The sequence below is a fragment of the Hyperolius riggenbachi genome, chromosome 4, assembly GCF_040937935.1.
Source record: "Hyperolius riggenbachi isolate aHypRig1 chromosome 4, aHypRig1.pri, whole genome shotgun sequence".
Lineage (NCBI taxonomy): Eukaryota > Metazoa > Chordata > Amphibia > Anura > Hyperoliidae > Hyperolius > Hyperolius riggenbachi.
In genome coordinates, this window is record NC_090649.1 from 226,625,273 (window position 1) to 226,651,026 (window position 25,754).

The 25,754-nt window shown below is 42.8% G+C and overlaps 1 protein-coding gene across 19 annotated transcripts in view; it reads right to left on the reverse strand.

The window, feature by feature from the left end:
- DST (dystonin) overlaps positions 1-25,754 on the reverse strand; it is a 748,258-nt gene that overhangs the window by 129,602 nt on the left and 592,902 nt on the right. For all 19 annotated transcript variants that reach the window (XM_068281416.1, XM_068281417.1, XM_068281405.1 and 16 more), the window contains 3 exons: positions 15,738-15,899; positions 3,058-3,228; positions 1,775-1,941 (listed from right to left, as the gene is read on the reverse strand). In XM_068281416.1, the coding sequence (XP_068137517.1) occupies positions 1,775-1,941; positions 3,058-3,228; positions 15,738-15,899 (500 nt within the window). The remainder of the gene's footprint in view (positions 1-1,774; positions 1,942-3,057; positions 3,229-15,737; positions 15,900-25,754) is intronic.

Sequence of the window (25,754 nt, forward strand, 5' to 3'; positions counted from 1 at the left end):
AACTCTGATTGATGTTCCTAAAAACCAATCTGAGAATGATCGAGCACGGTGGCAAGGGCCCCATCAGGCTCTATTCCTACTTTTATGTGATACCAAGGGCACTCTTGATGGTCTCCTGCTGTTAAAGCCCTCCATTAGGATATTATTCCTGTCAGTGTCTCCGTATCTCCTGTGTGAATATTAGAAGTAGAAATCTCCCCACAGGGTAAGGAAATCCCATGTTAGAACACTTTTCAAATGGAGAGTTGCAGCATTCAGAGATTCATCAGCAGCTCCTATTTGGGTGTCACTTAAAGTTCTTGAAGTCCAATCAGGGATGAAAATGGAATGACACTCTTCCAAGTGGGTAAAGAGAAAACAACAAAAACCTTATGGAGGTTATAGCCTTTCCTCACTCAATGAAATACCTTGACTTCCACATCAACAAAATCTGGAACAGTTTAAAGCACACCTGAAGTGAAAGGAATATAGAGAATGACACATTTATTTCCTTTTAAACAATGCAAATTGTCTGGTTCTTTTGCTAATCCTCTGCCTCTAATACAGCTCAGTGAGATTGCCAGGCACCTGGCATTGTTTAAAAGGAAATAAATATGGCAGCCACCATGTTTCTTAATTCAGGTGTAATTTAATGACTTAACCGAAGTATATCAAAATGTTTGAGTTTACGTGATCATAAAACTGCCATTAATGTCTAGTGACACTAGATACTTATCGATCAAACAATATACAGACAGCATTATTAAACACCGCTGAAGATAATCTTATTGCTACTGCAGCAGACGACAGATGGATTTAATCTGCATCTTAATCCTATAGGTTTGTATGCAAAGTGGGTCTCATCCTTCAATGCTTACTTTATACTCCCTGCTTTACATCAATAATGACTTTGTTTTAATATCACTACCAAATAAAAGCACTTTGATTAATACATTTGGGTAACAGTTTCATACTTGGCAAAAGACCTTGGTGAAACCAGTATGCACTAACTATTGTTACTTTTGCCTTCTATCAAATCTCTCATACCAACAAAAAATTGGGCAAATAAAACTGAACTTCAACTGTATCATATGTTGCAGTAACACTGCTGAAAGCGTGAGTTTTGATCAACCAGAAAGCGTGAATCGCGATCATTATGCACTTTTAGAAGCGATTTTGCAGCTTTCTTAGGAGCAATTTCTGGCACTTTTGAAACAATTTTTTATTTGATGCTAGCAGCGATTGCGATTTCTTTTTTTTCCTGGTCCTGAGTGGCTTTAGTATAGCGATTGAAAAGCATTTTTGCAACAATCGTATACTTTGTCACAAATGCCTCAAAAATGCTGCAGGACCCGCAAATGCATTTTGGGGAAACCACAATCATTGCTGTGCAAAAACCTCCATTGACTTTCATTAGCCTAGCGCTATTGGAATTGTTGTGAAGTCCAAAGCCCGGCTGCAACAGCTCTTGTGGGTCCCGGCACTAACAGGTTTCCACTTCTGAAACTTCAAATCTTAATTACACTCTATTAGCACAAATTCAAAGGCTTCTGTAGTAGATGCAGCAAAACTGAGATTTACAAATAATATCTATGCCTCTACCATTGCCTAACAATAATAAGTGACTCCTCACCCACATCACTTCTTTGGAGGAGTTTTACAATGTAGGAAACATCATAATTCAAAAATCAAGATTGAGTTTTACTTAATACAATTACAACATTCTTAAAGGATCTTAAAACAGAAACTCCAGCTACACTGGGAGGCACAAGCATTTGAAGAATATATTACATACCGTATTTCAGCTTTCTTCAGCAAATCATCCCACCTACGCTCCAAGCCATTCAGTTGCTTCAAGATTTTGTCCTTATCTGTCTGGTCAGCAGTGGCAGCAATCTTTTCTCCCTCTCGTTTGATGACGTCAATGGTAGGTTTTCGGTCATCCAGTAACCTCTGCAGCAGCTGATAAAATAAAGCACAGATCAATAAAGTGGGCCCAGACATTTAGGCCCTTATTCAATTCACTTTTCTCCTGAGCTTTCACAAAATATTCAACACTTCAACACAACAATTGCAAAAGTATCAAAATTTCTCCTGGGAAGAAAATCAAGAGCAAGATGGCAAACATTGTGCAGCTCAGAAAAAAGGAGAGTATTTAAAGAACACTTGTAACTTTTAAAAATGTGACTTTCACTTTGCAAGGAGTACTGAAAGGGTTAAGCAGCAGAGTTTACTGTGCAGGGTGAGCTGCCCCCTCAGAGCCCCTGAAGTCTATTCACAGCTGCTGATAAGAACTAATTAAACACTTTGGTCAGGTTAAACAATAACAAAGCAGTGAATTTCTTCTGCAACTATTTGTGCAATAAAGAATCATGAAAATGTGCTGTGCAACATTTCAGGTGCACTTTAAGTGAAAGTTAAATAAAATGGATATTTCATTTGTAAACTGAATCAGTGGTTGGGTTCTAGGGGTTTCAGTGACCTTCCAGAAGAGATAGGATAACACAACTATTTAATGCTCTTAAAAGTTACCTTTCTACATCGAATAGCATCAAGCTATGAATTTATAAAATGTTTCTCACAGTTTAGATACAAATATATCATTCTATATAAAATCTACATGAGTTAAAACAGTCTGTCCTTTGTTTATTTATACAAAAACTGCAATAACAATATTTTTTGGAGGTTCAAATTGTGTTGCATGCTGTCTCTGTGCATATCAAGCAACCACTACTAGCAGTGGTTTCTAATCAGTTGTGAACACTGTAGAATGTTCACGTACACAATTTTGGCATAAGCTCAGCGATGGCTATATGGTAAGACTAACACAATTTTCCACTTTAGAAGTCACGGAAAGTAATTGTGCTATTTATTTATAAACAACCATATATACAGTTAAATTATGTTTATTGCTACACATAAGCATCTGCCAGATGAAAGGTCTTGATGTTCACAAAATAACATCTACTTTGCCTTTAGACGAATACATCATGTGACACAAAACAGCCAGAATGAAAAATAATATAAAATAATGGTGTACTGAGAAACAGAAAGAAAAGCTTTGAACTGTCATTTTACCTTTTGTTCCTGTATCTGAGCCTTCACCACTTTGAATTCGGCAGATGGTAATTTCTGATTGGCCACAAGATCCTCGGTGTCTGTAAGCCAGCTAAGTATGGATTCAAGAGCATCCTGAAATCTTCCACATTGTAGAAGAGCTTCTTGTAGCTGAACTGCACGAAGAGCCACCTAGAAAGGAAGATTTCATGTATTAGTCTATGATGATGTAAAAGTGTCAGCTGCAGCCTTCCTAGACCTTCATCATTTTGGTAACCTCATTGTAATCGCAAAAGTAATAATAGTCAAAAAAATCAAATAATATTTGATCTTTTGATAGTAGTTAAATGTTGATAAAAGAAATGTTGTAAAAAGAGGGTCTAACAGTGCATATGTGAATAAAGGAGGTCCAGAAATGAGGGTGCCAGGGGATGTGTGCCTGCACGACTTGGAAAAAAGCAGTCAAAACAGCCCAAAACAGTGGAGCTGTCGCTGTACTACAGTAACACCATGTAGCAACAATAAAGAGCTGATTTTATTATACAGATGGTGCTGACTCGATTATGGATTGCTACTTAGGAGTCCTGAGGAGTGCATAGGTACAAGGAGTCATAGCACATCCACCTATTTTCCTTTCTTGGGTGCCTGCAACACAAAGTATTGGATAATGGCAACAGAATATTGATAATTTTACTGATATTATACTATTGTTTTAACAAACACTAACCCTCCCTCCACCTCTACCTAACAGTAACCTACCCTTATCTAACCAACTTTGTAGAAAAACAGAATTTCTGGGCACCAATATCAGCAACAAAGAAACACCTTTATTTCATCCTTAGTTCAGAGATTAAAATAGTCAGATGTATGGCCTGACAGCCTGTTTTGCAGAGTCCAAGCTCTGCTTCTTCGGAGGCAAAAAAAGTTACCGTATTGTAACTTTTTTGCCTCCGAAGAAGCAGAGCTTGGACTCTGCAAAACAGGCTGTCAGGCCATACATCTGACTATTTTAATCTCTGAACTGAGGTGAACTGAGGATGAAATAAAGGTGTTTCTTTGTTGCTGATATCAGTGCCCGGAAATTCTGTTTTTCTACAAAGTTGGTGCATTGAAATTGTCTCTGGAGGCATGGTACAGCACACCATACCCTCAGTAAAGTCAGCCAGTGATCTAGTGCCAGTCCCACAATATTCTTCCTATTCATCATACTACCCTTGTCTAAGCCTTAAGGTGGCCACACACGATACAATAAAATGATCCGATTTTACAGTGATTCGATAAAAACGATTGTATCTCTGGAAAAAATCAAAAGCTTTTTTTCATTCGACTGAAAAATCAGATCGGATTTCCCGTTTTTTTTCCGATTTAAATCAATCCGGAATGCCAGTTATTTCTCTTCAATTTCTACTAAAGAAACATAGGTGTGTGGTACATTGGTCATATTTTTGAAATGTTACAGTCAGTCAGACAAATTGATTGCAATTCTTAAATTGAACAGATATTTAAAAAATGGTATGGTGTGTGGCCACCTTTACTCTAATCTACCACTATCTACTCCTAAAACTAAAACCACCTGCAGTTAACACTAGCACTTAATAACTTACCACCGCAACAGATATCCGCACCACAATTTCCACCATTAGTCCCTCTGCCACCACAGCGCTTTGGACATATCGGGCACTAGGCACCCAAGTTTTCCATTGGCACTGCTATTGCCATAATTAATATTGTGGTCTATGGCAACACCAAATTTCCTAGCGGCTGCCCAAATGTCCTGCACCGGCAATGGTAGCCAATAATGCAATATGCAGTTTGTGCACTAGTGATTTTAGTTACGTCTTAAAGAGACACTGAAGCGAAAAAAATATATGATATAATGAATTGGCTGTGTACTATGAATAATTACTAGAAGATTAGCAGCAAAGAAAATGTTCTCATATTTTTATTTTCAGGTATATAGTGTTTTTTCTAACATTGCATCATTCTATAATATGTGCAGATTACACAACACTCAGCATTCAAAATGATTCTTTCAGAGCAGTCTGTGAACTAATGACCTCTCCTCTGGCAGAGGAAAAGTAAAAAATGAACTAACAGTTGAGATAATAAAGGTCAGAAAACAGCCCTCTCCACGACTTTGAAAGTCGTAGAGCTTAATGGCTTTTTTGTATAGAGATAACAACTGGAGTTTCTTAACTCTTCCTGTACTGGAAACAATTAGACTGATGTATCTGATCTTAATGTTTTATTTCTTAGCTGTACTACACATACAAATCATAATATCATAATTTTTTTTTCGCTTCAGTGTCTCTTTAAAACATTGTAATGTAACTCACACTATTTATGAAAACAAATGACCCATTTTACCCTGTCCCTGCTGAAGTGCTGATAAGAGCTGCATTGGGATTATTAGCAGTATAGGCAAACAATGAAGGGAAAACTTCGAGCAGTGGCGTGATCTACATTGACATTTTTCAGGTATAAATGCACTCTTTAAAGAAAATACATGTATAGCCTACAATCAACATAATCATTGCTAATTTAGTTTACAGTGAAAGTGTGTTTTGAGTATCAAACACTACTATAGCCTTATAGGCTAATCTACTAGGATAAATTAACAGCTAATTCTAAAAATAAGATAAAACTGTTTAAAAAAAATGAAAAGTCTTACATACCTGGATAGATGCAAATGTATTAAAAAAACTTTACTCATTTTGTATTTTATTCTTAAGAGTGGATTTAGTTGTGAACTGCGAGGAAGAGGAATTTTTATGATAAGAAGATGAGGCTGCAGTTTGCATTGGTTATTATCTGGGCCACAGCATAGTTTGAAATAATCCATATCAAAGCCTGCAGTACAATGGTCACTAAGAGCATACTCATCTGATAATAGCATTGGACATTGGCATCATTTGCCCGATGCAATTACATATCTACTTAAAAGATCTTTAATCAGAATGGATATTGGAAAAGGAACATTGCATTTACTAAACAAAGCTGCACCCTTACATTCATCTTCATAACTCCTAAAGGTCCTGATGCACTAAACCGTAGTAAAATTGCGTGTGTTGCTATGGTAACATGCTGTACACACACAGCGTGCTACAGTAACATGCATGTAACCACAGTAACGCATATATCAGGAATAGGATATTATGTGCTGCCTCCCTACCATTGGCACTGTCAACATTGTTGTGTGCTGCCTGCATACAGAAATTTTACTGCAATTTTGTGCATTAAGTTTGATCCAAACTATAATGAATCAGTCCTTAGAAGGAAAGCATAAATGTGTTTCTTCTATCTGCGCACAGACTGCATTCATTTTTGTATCATGACGAAGTGTTGTTCTCCTATACTGAGAAGAATTAAAGTCATGGACATTATAGGAGATTATCTTGAATAGGATTATATGTACACAGATGATGAATGCCTATAAAGACAATTACACAGAGAACAATTATATATGTTGCCAGTAATTTAAAGGATGCTTATTGTGCCTGCAGGCATCTCATTAGTGAGGCTGAACATGAAAATAAAACAGAACTTGAGAAACTAACAAATCTTAGATCTAGCGGGTATAAGTTTGAAGAAAAGATTATCACATAAAGAAGTTTGTAAACTGTTAGTGTAGAATGTAACAATTATTATTAAAGTACCACAGTCACTTATATTAAAGAGAATCTGTAACATCAAAACGTCCCCTGGGGGGTACTCACCTCGGGTGGGGGAAGCCTCAGTATCCTAATGAGGCTTCCCACGCCATCCTCTGTCCCTCAGGGGTCTCGCTGCAGCCCTCCGTACAGCGGTGACGTCAATATTTACCTTCCCGGCTCCTGCGCAGGTGCTCTGATGGCTGTCGGCTCTGAAGTAGGCGGAAATACCCGATCGCCGTCGGTTCTGCTCTACTGCGCAGGCGCAAGTCTCCGGCGCCTGCGCAGTAGAGCGGACCCGACTGAGATCGGATATTTCCGTCTACTTCGGAGTCGAAAGCAGCCACAGCGCCCCCGCTGGAGCCAGCAAGGGTAAATATTGAATTGACAGTCGGGTCTGTCGCCGGCTGTTCGGAGGGCTGCAGCGAGACCCCCGGGGGACAGGGGACGGCGTGGGAAGCCTCATTAGGATCCCGAGGCTTCCCCCACCCGAGGTGAGTAGCCCCCAAGGGATATTTTTGATGTTACAGTGTTTCTTTAAAGATAGGGAGTGCAGGGCCTGTGATGAAATAGGTAATTATACAAAAGTCCCAAAGTGCTTTTGTGCACCAACCCCTTCATATAGGGAAAAAGCAGAGGTGCAAATAGCAATCGTGCTTATCTTGGCAATCCTTGTTACTTAGGGGACATTGCAATGCTTGTTATAGAGGGATATGAAAGCATGTTACAGGGGACATGGACATATTTGAGGCGCAGCAATATGGAAATACTTATTATGGGTGGTACATGGCTATACTTAAACAAGGGTGGAATATGGCCATAATTATTTCCATTGTCAATTTATATTTGAGTCTTTACAGTTTCCAACTTAAAGAGGAACTGAACATAATGAATAAAATTGCTTCTTTTTTACAATGCTACGTCATAGATTATTGAGTCAGCATTTGCCCATTGTAAAATATTTCCTCACTCTGATTTACATTCTGAAATGTATTACAGGTGGTGAAATCTTTAGTGCTGGCAGGTGTATCACTGCAGAATGTTTGTTTACTGTGTTTGCTGAAGTCAGCAGAAATAACACCTGGGCCCATATGCATTTCACCTTGGCTCCCGAGTTTTCTCCTGGAAGATATTTTTCATCTGCTCTTTAAAATACATTTTCAGCATTTTAAAATTGGAAAAGTACCTAAAAGTTGGTGAAAAAGTCATATCAAAATGATTGAGTATTTTCTTGCTTTTTGGTTGTTTAAATTGCATTTAAGAACAAGGCATGGAAATTTCATGTAGGAGAAAACTCAGGAGAAACTGTGAATTGCATACGGGCCCAGGTCTCTCAGAGTGTACTGGGAGAAGAATTCTGCAGAATAAAAAGCCTAGGCTCTGATATTACCGGGTGGGCGGGATTACATACCAATATACAGCAATATATGGATATAGGAAGTATATAGATGGGGAAGTGTTTTTTATGCTTAAACCAGAATAATGAATATAAAAATGGGTACAATTAATCATTTTTTGCATTCGTCTATTAGGCCCGGTTCACATTAGCGGCTGCTATCCGGAATCGCCGTGCCGGAGCCGTGCCGGAGCCGGACCGCATGCGGACCGGACGAAACGGACGCACGGCATAGCAATGAAAGTCTATGCGACCGTTCACATGCGTCCGTTTCGTCCGGACCGGAGCCGGACCGGATCCGGACTCCGGCGTCCGTTCCAACATGCGCTATTTTTTGGTCCGGCTGGTCCGGCTGACGTATCCGGACCGGAGCCGGAATGTTGCATCCGGCCAATGGAAACCAATGAGAACCGGAGAGCGCACAACACACTGGCTATAAAAACCGGATGTTGTACCACACTTCCTATGCTGACTCTATGGTATGGTGGCCATTTTGGATGGGGACCACATGGCACCAGCGTTCACAGAGTGGAGCAGCAGTGACTTCATGCTGGAGCTCTTTGGCAGCAATATGGAGCAGGATCTGTCTGATAGCGAGGGGGTGAGGCCCTACACATCAGAAGACCTCATCCTACAGGTGCAGCAGGTACCAGCCCTGTGGGACAAGGGGGATGCGGACCACAGCAACATCAAAAAATGCAGAGGCCTGTGGAAAAAAATTGCCAAGCTGTATGTGGAGGACTTTGAGCACTTGAGCAAGAGACAGCAAGGCACAGAGGGTATGTTGACTAGAATTTTTTGGGGGGGGCTTGTGGTTTAAGCTTGTGATGTATTCCACTTTTGCTATGGATTTGTGTCACCCACGTGTTGCCCACCCACCCGTGGCCCACCCACCTGTTCCCCACCCACCTGTACCCCACCTGTGATGTATCCCACCCACCTGTACCCCACCTGTGATGTATCCCACCGACATGTACCCCACCTGTGATGTATCCCACCCACCTGTACCCCACCTGTGATGTATCCCACCCACCTGTACCCCACCTGTGATGTACCCCACCTGTGCTGTATCCCACCCACCTGTGATGTATCCCACCCACCTGTACCCCACCTGTGATGTATCCCACCCACCTGTACCCCACCTGTGATGTATCCCACCCACCTGTGATGTATCCCACCCACCTGTACCCCACCTGTGATGTATCCCACCCACCTGTACACCACCTGTGATGTATCCCACCGACATGTACCCCACCTGTGATGTATCCCACCCACCTGTACCCCACCTGTGATGTATCCCACCCACCTGTACCCCACCTGTGATGTCTCCCACCCACCTGTGATGTATCCCACCCACCTGTACCCCACCTGTGATGTATCCCACCCACCTGTACCCCACCTGTGATGTCTCCCACCCACCTGTGATGTATCCCACCCACCTGTACCCCACCTGTGATGTATCCCACCCACCTGTACCCCACCTGTGATGTCTCCCACCCACCTGTGATGTATCCCACCCACCTGCGATGTACCCCACCTGTGCACATAAAACATACACAATGACCAATTATTAAACATCAATTTATTGTAAAAAATTAAGACATTTAAAATCACTTAAAAACTTGAAACTCCAAAATAAACACATTTAAACAAAACATATTAAAAACCAAACATTCACCCTCGTCCTGGTGGTGTGGTAAAATAAAGTCTCAGTTGGTCCCTGTTCCGCAGTGACACTACCCTTGGCCTGGTTGCATACCTCCGCAGGGGCATTAGTGGAAGCACATTCGGGGGTTCCAGAGTCTCTCTTTCCTCCTGCCGCACAAAGTTGTGGAGGATGCATGCTGCCTTCACCACGACAACTGCGTTGCCCGGTTTCAGCAGCATGGGCGTGTGGAACACCCTCCACTTTGACACCAGGATCCCAAATGTGCACTCCACCATCCTCCTTGCACGGCTCAACCGAGCATTGAAGTGTAGCTGGCTGGCATCAAGTCCCCTGTCTGGGTACGGACGCATTACATGGTCGGACAGGGCGAAGGCCTCGTCCCCCACAAACACATAGGGGTAGGCCGGTGCCCTTGTCCCAGGCCAGGGTCTGTCACGGGGGAGACGCAGTCTGCCTTCCTCCATCAGCCGGCAAAGGGTCGTACGCTGGAAAATTCCAGAGTCATTGGAACTACCGTACGACCCCACATCCACGTACACAAACTTGTAGTCCGCATCTGCCACTGCCATTAGAACAATGCTGAAGTATTTTTTATAGTTGAAATAATGGCTGCCACTCCCCACGGGTTTCTGAATCCGGATGTGTTTCCCATCCAGTGCGCCAACACAATTAGGAAACTTGCACTCGGTCCAGAAGCCCTGGGCGATCTCCTCCCATTTCGTGGTGTCCGGCACAGGCATGTATCTGGCCCTCAGTCGCGTCCAAAGGATCCTCGAAGTCCTCACGACGATGCCTGCCACCGTGCTCTTCCCAATACGAAATGTGACATGTAGCGATGTATATGTTTGTCCAGTTGCGATGTACCTACAAGAGAAATAATCGAAATCAATTTTTCATGTCGTTACAGGAGAAAGGTTCAAGACAAGGTGGCGCAATATACATGATGCATACGTGAAATGGCTACGGAAGAAAAAACTTGCCGAACGAAGTGGCAGTGGCGGGGGAAGGCGACAAAAAGACTACCAATTTGCCAAGCAATTGTCTTTCATCAATGCAAGCCTGGAACCTAGACTGTAAGTACCACTACTGTGGGCAGGAACTGAGAGCTCATTTACTACCATGACTTCGGCCATGTATTGCTATAAACTGGCCTCAATTCCCATGGCTAGCGAACTTTTCTCACAAGCTTTATCAAATGTTGGGTAGAAACGGTTGATAAAGTGTTTGCTAGTGTTTGCTAGCTCTGTGAATTGACGCCACATGCTGTTTGGCACACCAATAAATATTGTTTTTATCTACAGGACTGAAGACAATTTGGAGCAAGAGGAACCGACCCAGGAGGCACGGTTCAGCAGTGAGGAGAGCTTGGTGGATGATGACGTCGCCGATGTAACCTATTGCCCCGAGGAGAGGAGTAGGAGGAGGGAGTCCTTAATCCCAGCTCTCTCCTTTGATGATGACTTGGCAGAAGAGAGCTTGGATGTTGAGGTTGCAGGACCGAGTGTGGAAGAAGCTGCACCTCCACAATCGACCGCTATGGAAGCTCCAGGGGAACAAGAACAAAGTGAGGAGCACCGAGAGACTGCAGCACAACCAGCGCGCAGGGCAACCCCGACACAGGCCAGAGGACGGGAAGATGCTGCCACACCACCAGTGAGGACCACCACACCAGTGAGGCGTCGAGGTACCCTCCCCCCAACAAGGAGAGAGACAGAGTCCGAGATGTCCGGGGCTGTCTCCGGACTTCTCGGGATTCTTCAGAGCCACCAAACTCTCATAACCCGGCAGTTGCAAGATGAGGACAGGGGCCATATCATGGAGCAGTACAAGTCCCACATCACTTCACTGCAATGTGAGCTCGACGCTGTACATGGGCACTACAGGGACGAGCTTAAAATGATGCATGAGATGCACAGAGGAGAAATCGACCAACTGCGTGCGCAGCATCATCAGTCGGTGGGCCAGCTGCAGAACATGATGCAGCAAATGCATCAACAAAGCAAGGAACTACTGAAATTGCAGGCACACCCGTGTTTTCACACTGTGATGTCTCTAATACCATATTTGGAAAAGGTGCCTTCCCAAAACCTGATGGCGTGCCATTCCAATTTGCTGGAGGTGATTAAACAGCACATGGACACGCCATTATTGCAACCACCAATTTTTAGACCCCCACAACCAACAGCGGTGCCCACCTGGCAATCATCACAGATGTACACCGGCTACAGAGGCAGTCAATATGGGCCACCGCTGTCAGGGTCCAGCTCATCCACGACCAGCACCCAAGAGAGTCCAGATTTCCAGGCAGCAACTCCCACCTTTTCTAGTAGTGGTGCCGATACAATTTGAAAAAAAAAGTCAAATTGTTCCTGGACATGCTCCTCTGAATACCTCCGATCCTCGGAGGAAGGATACCATCACAGGGCTTTTTAGCCCAACCTTTTCCCTGCCCCATCTCCTTCAACCAAGGTTCAGAGGTGTTCAGATGACCATGTCAGGGAACTTTTGGTTTTGCTGGACTTGAACTTTAGGGCCTGGTGTCCCCGAAAGACACTACCTGGGTCACAACCTTGTGCCTGTTGCACTGCACCTGTAGTCCTGCACCTGTGCCTTTGATTCCTCTTGTTCCTTACTTTGTTGTTCCTAATCACTTGCACAAGACCCTTGGAGCCATGGGTGAAGGACACCTTCACTGGTAGGTGAGAGGCCTAGCCTTTTCACTGACCTGTGTCCTTCATCCATGGCTCAGAGGGTCCTGTGCCAGTGGTTAGGTTTTAGAAGCACTAATAATTTAGGGCCTGGTGTCCCCGAAAGACACTACCTGGGTCACAACCTTGTGCCTGTTGCACTGCACCTGTAGTCCTGCACCTGTGCCTTTGATTCCTCTTGTACCTTACTTTGTTGTTCCTAATCACTTGCACAAGACCCTTGGAGCCATGGGTGAAGGACACCTTGACTGGTCGGTGAGAGGCCTAGCCTTTTCACTGACCTGTGTCCTTCATCCATGGCTCAGAGGGTCCTGTGCCAGTGGTTAGGTTTTTAAAGCACTTCAATTTTAGGGCCTGGTGTCCCCGAAAGACACTACCTGGGTCACAACCTTGTGCCTGTTGCACTGCACCTGTAGTCCTGCTCCTCTGCCATCGGTTCCTCTTGCTCCTCACTTTGTTCTTGTTCCTAACCACTTGCACAAGACCCTTTGAACCATGGATGAAGGACACCTTGACTGGTCGGTGAGAGGCCTAGCCTTTTCACTGACCTGTGTCCTTCACCCATGGCTCAGAGGGTCCTGTGCCAGTGGTTAGGTTTTTAAAGCACTTCAATTTTAGGGCCTGGTGTCCCCGAAAGACACTACCTGGGTCACAACCTTGTGCCTGTTGCACTGCACCTGTAGTCATGCACCTCTGCCATCGGTTCCTCTTGCTCCTCACTTTGTTCTTGTTCCTAACCACTTGCACAAGACCCTTTGAACCATGGATGAAGGACACCTTGACTGGTCGGTGAGAGGCCTAGCCTTTTCACTGACCTGTGTCCTTCACCCATGGCTCAGAGGGTCCTGTGCCAGTGGTTAGGTTTTTAAAGCACTTCAATTTTAGGGCCTGGTGTCCCCGAAAGACACTACCTGGGTCACAACCTTGTGCCTGTTGCACTGCACCTGTAGTCATGCACCTCTGCCATCGGTTCCTCTTGCTCCTCACTTTGTTCTTGTTCCTAACCACTTGCACAAGACCCTTTGAACCATGGATGAAGGACACCTTGACTGGTCGGTGAGAGGCCTAGCCTTTTCACTGACCTGTGTCCTTCACCCATGGCTCAGAGGGTCCTGTGCCAGTGGTTAGGTTTTTAAAGCACTTCAATTTTAGGGCCTGGTGTCCCCTAAAGACACTACCTGGGTCACAACCTTGTGCCTGTTGCACTGCACCTGTAGTCATGCACCTCTGCCATCGGTTCCTCTTGCTCCTCACTTTGTTCTTGTTCCTAACCACTTGCACAAGACCCTTTGAACCATGGATGAAGGACACCTTGACTGGTCGGTGAGAGGCCTAGCCTTTTCACTGACCTGTGTCCTTCACCCATGGCTCAGAGGGTCCTGTGCCAGTGGTTAGGTTTTTAAAGCACTTCAATTTTAGGGCCTGGTGTCCCCGAAAGACACTACCTGGGTCACAACCTTGTGCCTGTTGCACTGCACCTGTAGTCCTGCTCCTCTGCCATCGGTTCCTCTTGCTCCTCACTTTGTTCTTGTTCCTAACCACTTGCACAAGACCCTTGGAGCCATGGATGAAGGACACCTTGACTGGTCGGTGAGAGGCCTAGCCTTTTCACTGACCTGTGTCCTTCACCCATGGCTCAGAGGGTCATGTGCCAGTGGTTAGGTTTTTGAAGCACTTCAATTTATTAGGGCCTGGTGTCCCCGAAAGACACTTGGGCAGCTATGCCCTGCAACTCTTCCAGCACAAAGTTGGTGGTTGGTGTTCCTTAAAACTGACCGGGCTATACCATAGATATGTTATTTTTTTGTCTTCCATGTTGGAAGAATGTTTCCATGTTGGAAAGTGGTTGTTTTTGCAATAAAAAAATTTGTTTTTACATACCTCAGTGTGATGAGTAGTTGTTCTTGTGGTGTGACTGCTATCCTGAACGTGGTATCCTTCTTCCTAAGGTCATCCTTCACCATCTCCAAAAGGGTATCAAACCTGTCAGGAGATGTAAAGGAAGAAGCTGTAAAGTATGTTGTGGGACAAGGTGTTGGGTGGAGGATGGGGGAGGTGTGTTTACAGAGGTTTGGGAGTGTTGTGGAGGGTGGGGGTGTAGTGTATAGCTAGGTATACAGGGGTGTGGGGGTCAGGGTGGTGTGTTTAGCTAGGTATACAGGGATGAGGTGTTGTGGGGGTGAGGGTGGGGTGTTTAGGAATGGTGGGGGTTGGTGTATTTAGGCCTATATACTTACAGGGGAATAGACATCCGAGTGTAGCTGTAGAACTTCTGTGGGTGTCGTCTGAGGTCCCGGTAGAGGGCCTGGAACTCTCCCTTCCTCTGCCTCCTGGCTAGTAGAGGGTGCACCCACCATCTCCTGCGAGGAGCACGCCTTCTCCCCACATAGTAGTAGGTAAACAACAGGAAGGAGAGAATTCCCAGGTAATAAGCGTAAAAAATGACTGGATCCATGGTCCCAACTGCTGTCTCTGAATCCAAGGATGGTCTCCACACGTCCAGCTGTCTCCAACAATGACCCCAGAGCTTCTGCTGACCTCCCAGAACCCCAGGTATTTATACAGGTTGTTATCTCTTTAAGAATCCGGATCCGGACCGCAACCGTGTTCATACCGCACGGAAACCGTATGCAACCGGACCGGATCCGGACCGGATCCTGACAGGAACCGTACGGTTCAGGTCCGATCCGGCTCCGGTGCGGTCCGGACATCCGGTGCGGTTTTTGCAAAACCGCAAGTGTGAACGGGGCCTTAGCCACTGGAGTTCTTCTTCCATCCAACCAACATACAGTACCAGGTGCACATTTCATGTGCTCACTTTGTTAACAAATATTGCTTTTTGCCTTTTGCTGTTTTGATATACCAGGTATGCCAACTAACCACAAAGGCACAAATGCCTGCTGTAGACTGTATGCTGTATGTTAATAAATGCATTGTGAAATGCTGCCTAATACAACCTCTCAAATGAAATATTTATAAACTAACACTTAAAATGAAAAATCTATATAAAAAATGAGTTCCCCTTTAAGGTGAGATGTGTAATTGTGCCAAATCTATAAAAACACCATGGCTGTCTAGCTAACCAGCAATGTGACAACTTGTATACAATACTGAAACAAGCCACACAGGGACACTGGGTGTCTGAGCAAGAACAAAATGTGTTCTGTCTTGAAAAACTGCCCAGACATGAAAGGGAATATTTAGCAAATAGTTGAAGGAAAAAGAACAAAAGGAAAATGTTGAAATAGTTCCCACATAACAAAGACTGGAGTTGGTACCTTCTTGTTCAGGGCATTCCACCTTGTGTTTACTTCCTCCAGATCATGTTCCAGGGTCTGGGTGCTGGTATTCTTAGCAGCACTTTGAACAAGGCCTTGACCTAGCCAGTTGACCTCTTGTAGACGAGCTTGAAGAGGTTCGATTTCATCTTTCTGGAAAGTCTGCATAGATTTAAAAAAAAAGTACTTTGCATAAGGCTTTTTGGATGATATTTTTTTTTCAGGAACGCCAAGAAAATAAATAATAAAAAAGAGCAAATTGAAACAGCTTTATGGTGAGCCCTAATGTAAACCTACAATGACCATAAATCCATTGCGGAAAATAAACATAGGGCTTGATTCACTAACCGGCACTAAGCCGGTTAGTGTGCCTTATCACTTAGTGGGCACAAACTACAGCGCTAACCTTATCTGAGGTTAGTGTGCCTTATCTGAGGTTAGTGTGCCTTATCTGAGGTTAGCGTGCCTTATCTGCGGTTTGCGATGTAGCTTTGTCCATCTTTTAGTGTGCACAAAGCTATTTAGTGTGCAAAAAGCTACTTAAGGCACGCTAACTCAGATAAGGCACACTAACCTCAGATAAGGCACACTAACCGGCTTAGCGCAGGAAAACTCTTTTTTACTCCGGCGCTAACACTTAGTGCCGGTTAGTGAATCAAGCCCATAATCTAGTGTATATGAGACATTGACAGAAAATAAAAGCAACATCATTTACTGTACATTACTTAAATGATAGTACAAAACATAACAGCAAAAGCACAATTATAAGCATGGCCACAACAAACCTAGAAGAAACCTAGAAGAAAAGTGAAAATTCTTCACTGGCAATGCATAAACATAATTGCATTGTAAACAACCTACGGTAACTTAAAAATTCCAGTAAATCAAAGTAACAGGTGAAGTGAACAGTGATTTCCTCTATCGGATAAATACTTGCATACTACCTCTGATAACCTCTAAAAAAATCAAATGCAAATAATATGAACCATAAACGATGATAAGGCTACAGAAAATTTGCTGGAACAAAGTTTTACAAATGATTTTTTGAATATTTAACCCTTTGGTTTAAAGGGTGAACTAAAAAAAAAATCAGCAGAATCTATAACAAATATACCAAAAGTGGGTTCTTAGGGTGTCTCATATACTTTACATGAACAAAAGTAGGCAAATGGTGCATGCTTGGTTTCCCTCTTACGTTTCTGGCCTACTTCAATACTGACTCCTCCCCATACCTGCTGTCTGTTGCTGTACCAAAGGTTTTCCTCTTGGGGCCATTCTCTTCTCCATCATGCTACTCCACCTACACCCTAAACTCTAATGACAGGACAGTGCCTTTAGCTGCTTTGTGTCAGTATTGCACAGGATCTTCAACTGTCTACATGCTCATTTTATGCCAATTGTGGTTGCACATTACAATTACTGTCATGTTCATTTGATTTTGGAACCATTAATTTAGCCACGTGAAGCCATTTTTTAGCAGCCTCCATATCCCTTTCACTTCAGCTTCACTTTAAATTCTAGCATGGTACAGACACCACATCCTAAGTTACGCTCTATTTATGCTGATAAACATAGAAGAACGCTTAAGCTAAAATAAACTATAAACAATTTCAAAAAAAGTTAGCAGTACCATATAAAAGCCATTTTATGATAATCAGACAAAACATTAAAACCACGAGATTAATATTATGCGGATACCCTTTGTGCCACCAAAACTGCTTTGACTCATGCAGGCATGGACTTCAGACGGTTAAAGGTGCACTTCAGGTATTTGGTACTAGTTGCTAGGTGAGCGCTTAATCACCCCAAATATCACCTTCAAGAAATGTCTATACCGTTTGCTGCCTGGTTTATCCCACCACCAGTTATTTGCTTTACCTGTCAGTAGTTTCATGCTGACTGATCAGTGTGTATACAGTGCAGCATTAAAAGATCATTTGCCCAAATTCTCAATGATCAGGCAAATCTTGCTTCATATTAAAGTCCTGATATGCAGATCTCCAATACTGGTACTGGTTAGGCCAGTCAGCTTACTTAGCACCCTCCAGCAATTCACAATTGCAGCATTCACAGGTGAATCTGGTTGAATCCACCTATTGCTTACGGTCCCAAATGTTCCAAGCAGTCATCAATGAAAGTGTCTCTATTAAATATCAATAAAGCTCTAAAATATCAAAAAGAGTTGACACTACTACTGTTTCTAGTAAGTGATGTTTCTAGTAAGTGATTATTGAGTAAATACTCCTATTTTTACTTAACTACAAAAAGCCATAATTATTTTTAGAGTAGTTAGCTGAACAGGTTGGTTTTGGTAAAAGGAGGATCACATAAAACAAACAAAAGGGGTTGCATTCCATAAGGCAGTAATCACAAGGCCAAAATCATGCAAAGGTTAATTGTCAAAATGTTTCTCTTGTTTGCAAAACTAAAAAGGAAATGAGGCCTTTTGTAACTACACCTCTATATCTCATTCATGGTTTGGGCAGGTTTTGTATTAAACCTCAAGGGTAATCCTGGCTTAGTTAGCTCCCTGGCAAGCTAGCAGTCTTCCACATGAACCAGCTGCTCTCAGACGGATACATTCACAATGTTTTTATTGTAATCCAGTCCACATAAATGGTGAAGGAAAGATCTGTTCAATTTATATCGATCAAGCCAGTGCAATAAGGTAAAAGGAACAATTAATGGCACAGCATGTGCTTATTTTACCACTATAGCAAGTGTAACCAGAAAAGGAAAGTGGGTAACCAGCATAAGGTAGTGCTTTATGCGGATGACCTTTTAATTTGTGTCACTCAGCCCATCATTTCTTTCCCACATATATTAGAAGAATTTGAGTAATACGGTAGGCTAAGTAACTTCAGGAGTAATCGAAGACCAAGGCTCTCGATGTCTCTTCCCAGTCATGTCTGGTCCTCTGTAGGTTCCTCCTTCAGTATTAAATGTCAATCCTTTGCCATTAATGTTTAGGTGTTTATATCCCTTCCAAGCTTGGTAGATTATATCAGCTTAATTTTCCGCCTTTAATAGTTAATACTCAAGGAAATTATAATGTCCTCCCTGTCTATGCCTACGTATATGTTTCAGGAGATCCCTATAGGCTAAGCTGCCTACTTCTTTGCTGTCTTATGCTCTTCCAATTGCCAATTTTTATAGACAACTGAGAGGCCTAGAATAACGTTTTCTAGATTAATACAGCCTAAGTGATCAGGTGTATTGTGTCTGCTAGACTCTTCCCTGTATCATAAGGCGGCTCTCTTATCCAGAGTAGTGGAATAACATTTTCTACTCAGGGAGACCAGGGAGTCCTTGGAGGAGTCTATATCCCCTCTCTAAAAAACATGCCCTGGATCCCGTTGTAAATAGACCTTCGAAGATGGAATTTCAAGATTTTGGCTCTCTGGTATAGATTCCCCCAGCTTTTCTTCACTGTACAAATGTCGACATCCCAGAACTATGCTGAAGATAAGCAAATCGGCACTCCCTTTCATATCTGGTGGCAATACTCATTAGTTCATACCTTTGGTAATTGATTTTCCAGGTGATTCGAGCTATGACGTTAACTACGATAACTAATTCCCCCAAGCTGTCTCTTTTATGTTTACTTTCTGGCCAGTTATTAGAACTAAAAATAATATCCTTATACATTGTCTAACTGTGGCCAGAACCGCGATTGCCAGATCTTGGAAATCGTCTCCTCCCCCCTCTTTGAAGAGGTTGAGTGGAAGCCATGAATGAATTCATGAGGATGGAAGTATTGTTGTCTTTAGAAAATGATTCACTAGATGAATATATCTCCACATGTTCCTATGTTCCTGTTGATTAGTATTCATAGACTCTTCAGCCTTCTGGGATATGCTATAATGTAGTTTGTTAATTAGACTTTAAAAGTTCCTATTTCATTAGGGCAGCAGCCCTTATCCGGAACCCGTCCTCATATATATCCCTACCTCATGTCTGTGTAGATACTACCGAACTACATTACTTATATGTTTGGAGCCACATTATATAAACTGTCCAATTAATATTTTTTTATTTTATTCTTTTTTCTTCTAGTATGTAATCTTTTAGAATAATAATAAAGAGAAATTTATACAGAAAAGGGAAGGCAAAGGCTTTTTAGATTTAAGAATTGCGATGCTTCCAATATATGTGCAGATCATTGGCTAAGAAGGCTGCCAATAACGGACACATATACTGATTATTCAAGGAAACAAGAGGTCCAGGAAATCCATAACCCAGCAGTACAGTAAATTACAGCTTGTCTAATGGATTTTTAGAATATGACATGTCTCAGCATTGAGACATAGTTTCCACCTCGTTCCACCTGAAGCTTTTGCCCTTATTAGGTGTTGTTAGCCGAACGTAAACTGTTCTGCTCAGCACATGTAAAGATAGACTCAGCGAGACAATGAGAAGAGCAGGTTTGTAAACTTTTAACAAGAGATTATATGAAAATAGCCCACTGCTTCTTAGCCTTGTGGGTATTTCCAATTCCATGACAGCCAAAGAGTGTTAGAAAACTAAACTAGTTCTAAAAATAGGTTTAATTTTAAATAAGACTGTTTTGTTGAAAACTGAGAAGCAAAAACTGCACTTAGAAACAGCTTCGTAACTACAGATTATGGTGGCTCTAGAAAAAATTCTGTCCACATCCCTTCAACCTGATTCATGTGGTGACCGACACAACTAGGGAGCTTGTCTGCAAAAGGCCAGACAAAAAGTGCAGATATCATGAGACCTGCAACACCTGCTCCGCAGGAGAGTACCTGCAGGCAAATCTTTGTTATTGTCAAAAAATGTTTAATATGTTTTTAATAAAATAGATATGGTGGGGAATTGAACATATTACTTAAGGGGTTTCACATTGTAGAGAAAAGCAGAGTTAGGAGTAGTTAGGATAGATCATTGTAGTTGCAGGATTGGTTATGGATCGCAGAGGTGAGGGAGTGAAATACCAAACATGAAAATGCATGACTGATAGTGAGGGCCTGTACCAGTAATCTCTCGGTCTCTGAGGAGTGTGACTGATGCACTTGCATAATATACAAAGGGGCAGATGCTGTGCTGAGCAGTAGAAATGATGGATGTCTATCTCACAGAGGTCTCTTATCAAGGCTGCTGCGTATACCTGCGTTAAAGTGGAACCCCAGTCAACAGAAATTTGTGTAGTTTAAGACACAGTAGACAGCAGTTAAAACACCTGTTAGGTTTTTCCTCCTGGCTAAGTCTCCAGTGGGAAGACTTCTTCTTATGTTCTGCTCTTCAATACTATGTCAATGCAACAGGAAGTGTTGAATATCGTGAGAAGAAACATTGGAATTCTCTGCTCTCTGGACCGAACATTGGATACATGAAAATGGGCAGTCGGAAACCTAGACATAGCTGACAGTAGAATATCAGTAAATTTACAGATATTTACATATAGTCTACGCTTGCAGTGCTAATGACGACAGTAAAATATTGGTAATTGATACTAATATTTTACTACAGCTATACTTACCCTATTCTCAAACTCCCTCTTCCAATGCCTAAACTTAACCATCTCTCCCCCATGCCTAACCTTAACCACTCCTCCACACACCTAACTATATCCCCCCCCCCCCCCCCCCTCCGCGCCACACGCACACTATTCACAAAAAAGGCAAAAATAGCGGCTATGAGGGAAATTTGAGTGCCTGCTATTTGTAGCCATAGTTTGCATTGTGGGTGGCCCCAGCAGCCGCTATTTTTTAGGCGCAGCCACCCAAATTTCCCCCATAACACTATTCATGTGGGAACCTATGGCGGCATCCAAATTTCGGGTTTCCCCACAGCTAGTTACAAAGCAGAACTCGCTTTCAAGATTTACTGGTATTGTTGTTGTGCCGAATATATACAGATCTGAAGGCTTTTATAAAATATAATGAGTGAGGTACCTAAACTGTCTAATAAAATACATTTCAGGTCCTTAGCTCATTTTTATTTGCAGCACCTTTTACCTATCTCTTGACAGATGGAACTTAGAATATAACAGAAATCAGAAAGCAGAAATCAAGTGTATATGTGAAGCAGGATTATACCTCATTAAATTTGTGGGACCCCAAGTTTAAAGTGGACTTTTTTCCACTGATAAGTATGTGATGATGTCAAAATAGTGAAGCATTAGAATATTGCAGCACTATATATGTAAAAAAAAAAACCCAAAAAACTATAGGGTAAAGTTCCTCCTGACATTTTGAAAGAAACATTTGGACCTGATATGATTCACTTTTTCTCCTATGATTTCTCCTATATGATATTTTCACATATCATCAATAATTAAGAAAATGTCTTTTGAGTCACCAGCAAGCAATAAAATATTTAGAGTAATTTGGACAGTGCCTTTTCCCCTACTTCTGCTCATGTATGTTTTCGGTGGTGGTTATTTGGGCCGAGAGACAGCTCTCCCTGTGCTTCACAAATTATTACCTAATTGTCCTTTTGTGGAATTACTCGGGGGCTGGCTGTAGCCGACACCTGAATTCCAGTATTTTTAGTGAAATTCCCACTGTGCTGCTATAGCCTAATTAACATTACAGCCTATTGTGGCATGCAAGTCAGACACTGCACGGGGCAGGTGTCAAAGCGGCCTTACTCACTACTTTTTGATACTTTTTAATTGCAGAGTGCTGAAAAGCTATTATTAACAGAACATGAAAAAGTATCTCCTAGAAGAGAACATGAATTGAGTAAGGGCCATTGGCCTATTGAGTTTTCTCGGAGATAATGTTTCAACTTATTTTTAAAATAACTTTTCATCACTTTGGAACTGATAAGTAGGTGAAAAATTATAATAAAAAATATTTTGAGTATTATCTCGCTTGCTGGTTGTTAAAAGGGCATTTTATTAACAAGGTGGAAAAAGATCACCTAGCCGAAAACTCAGGAGAAAATGTTAATTGCATATGGGCCATTGTGTGCAGCTAGAACATTGTATTTATATGTCTCAGGAGGATGGAGTTTGCAGAAATAAAGTCTATATTTTGTGGGTGGCTAGAAAGGTGTCATAGAAGCAAAAAGTAGCACAGATGGCATTTTAGTGGAGGTACAGAAAGTAGCACATTACATTTTATTGGTGGATAATGGTCACAGTGCCTGCAGCAGCACAGCTGAATTAGCCATTGCAGTCTTTCCCAACGAGGGTTCCCAAGCATCCCAGGGTTTCCCGAGGACTTTGCAGGGGTTCCCTGGCATTTTCCCCCTCTAAGTTGAGCTGCCTCAGCTGTCAGGTTGAGAAAGGTTCAAAATGATGTCAGTACCTTCTCAATGTCCTAATTTTCTGCACATCCTAAATTCTAGCTTCCCTACTTGCTCATCAATGGTGCAATGGCCATGAGACTGTTATTAACAGGCAATAGGCAGTGCAATAATGGGGGGCATGAAATGGGTGCCCTGTAATAAGAGAAACATGGAATGGGGACTTTTAAAATAACAAAAAGTGTTTAGTCTCACCCACTTTTAATGACAAATCCTACTAGAAAAGAAATCCTTTCTCCCTACATTAATGCGGGGGTTGCCTGAGATCCGAAAATGATGTGAAGGGTTCCTCCAGGGTAAAAAGCTTGTGAGAGGCTGCATTAGAGGTAGGACACTATGGACCCATATGCAATTCACTTTTTCTCCTCAGTTTCCTCCTAGGTGATATTTTCACAACTTGTCATAAAATGCCTTTTAAGCCAACAGAGAGCAAGAAAATACTCAAATACATTTAATTTAATTTTTCTCTGGGTACTGTTTCAATTGTAAAATGCTGAAAAGTTATTTTAAAGAGAATATGAAAATGATCTCATAGGAGAAAACTCAAGAGAAAAAGTTAATTGCATATGGGTCATGGGTTGAAAGCGGGCGGATCGCTCAAGACCAGTCTTATCACCCGAATGACAGTCTGTACACACGCCCGATTTGGCGTGCGGACGACTGAACGACGGGACGTTCAAACGACCCGGCGTTCGGAAAAATCCAACGTGTGTATGGGCCTTTACAGAACAGCTAATTATCTTAACAGCCATTTCTTGTTTACAATAAACTGAGGTTTTTTTTTTATAACTGCTAACAGTTTCAGAAAACTGGCTGAAATTGCTGGGCAGCACATTGATGCAGTGGATAGCATTCCCGCCTTGCAGCACTGGATCCCTTGATTTGAATCCCAGCGAGATGTGTACGTATTAGTACACCATCGGTGAGTTGGGCACAGGGGGAGCCGAATGACGGCTCTCCCTGCAGCAGCTAAACTCCCCGGCAGTGTGAAATACTATTCCCCCCCCCGTGTTGTCGCAACTTGGAGGGAGCTGTAATTTGGGGACCGGCAATAGTCGGAGCCCCAAATTACTCTCACGGGCTCTACGCTGCATAATTTTGCTGCTATGAGGTGCCTAGTTTCCATGCAAAACGCTGAGTGCCGAAACCACCTGCTTTGCAGCCAGGGCACTATCTGCATAGTTTGTATTTTCTCCGTGTCTGCGTGGGTTTCCTCAGGGCATTCCGGTTCCCTACCACATCCCAAAAACATACAGATGAGTTTATTGGCTCCCCCATAATATTGACCCTAGACTATAATAGACATATAATTATGGTAGGGATTAGATTAGAGATGGCCCGAACGGTTCGCCGGCGAACTTGTTTGCGCAAACAACGTGGGTTTGCGTTCGCTTCAAATCGCGCCCACATAGAGTTCAACCCGCCCCCTATACCACATCATTGGGCTAAACTTTGACCCTCTACATCACAGTCAGCAGACACATGGCAGCCAATCAGGCTGCACTCCCTCCTGGACCCCCGCCCCCCCTTATAAAAGGCAGCAGCGTCGGCCATGTTCTCACTCTGTCTGCTGCTAGTGAGAGAAGGGAGAGGTTGCTGGAGAGATCAAGAAAGCGCTAGTTAGGTCTTGTTGCTGAAAAGCACCACAAAAAACTCTTTTGAGAGCTAATGTTCTTGTGATGTGTTTTTTTTTTGTGTGTGCCACTGACACTGCATATACAGCCCTGTCTGATGCAGCTGGCCCTTGCTAATTGCTATACTGTGCCAGGCCCAGCACATTCAGTGCATACCTTTCACTGCATCTGTGTGACTGCACATTGTATTATACCACCAGTCACTGCATACCTTTCACTGCATCTGTGTGACTGCACACTGTTTTATATACCAGTCAATGCATACCTTTTTTACTGCATCTGTGTGACTGTACATTGTATTATACCACCAGTCACTGCATACCTTTCACTGCATCTGTGTGACTGCACATTGCATTATACCACCAGTCACTGCATACTTTTCAATGCATCTATGTTACTGCACACTGTATTATACCAGTCAGTGCATACCTTTCACTGCATCTCTGTGACTGCACATTATATTATACCAACAGTCAGTGCATACCTTTCACTGAATCTCTGTGACTGCACATTGTATTATACCACCAGTCACTGCATACCTTTCACTGCATCTGTGTGACTGCACATTGCATTACACCAGCAGTCAGTGCATACCTTTCACTGCATCTCTGTGACTGCACATTGTATTATCCTAGTCAGAGCATTCACTTGAATGGATGGCAGACTTGCCCTCCATAACAGATTCTTGTTATAGGATTTCAAGTGTATTCGTCTTATCATTATACAGCAGTCAGTCAGCAGTAATTCAGTCCCCACACAGCATATCTGCCTGCCTGCCTCTGCTGCCTGCCCCAAGAATAAGTCAGTCCCCACACAGCATATCTGCCTGCAGGCCGCTTGACCGCCTTCTCCGCCACCACCAACAGGGTCCAGGATTCCAGGTGGATTCCTGAATTTTTTTAAGGCCGTGCTAACAAAAAGAATATTTTTTTTCTGGTGCGTGTACATGCCTATTTTTTCTGGCTGCACTGCGGCTGCAACAACAAAACAAAAGGCATTTACATGTGTTAATTCCCCTTCATGATCGTTACCTTGCCGCGGTGAAGGGGCTTGGGTATCACAATTAAGCAATGACCTATATGAGTGTGTTGGGGGGCAAACCCAA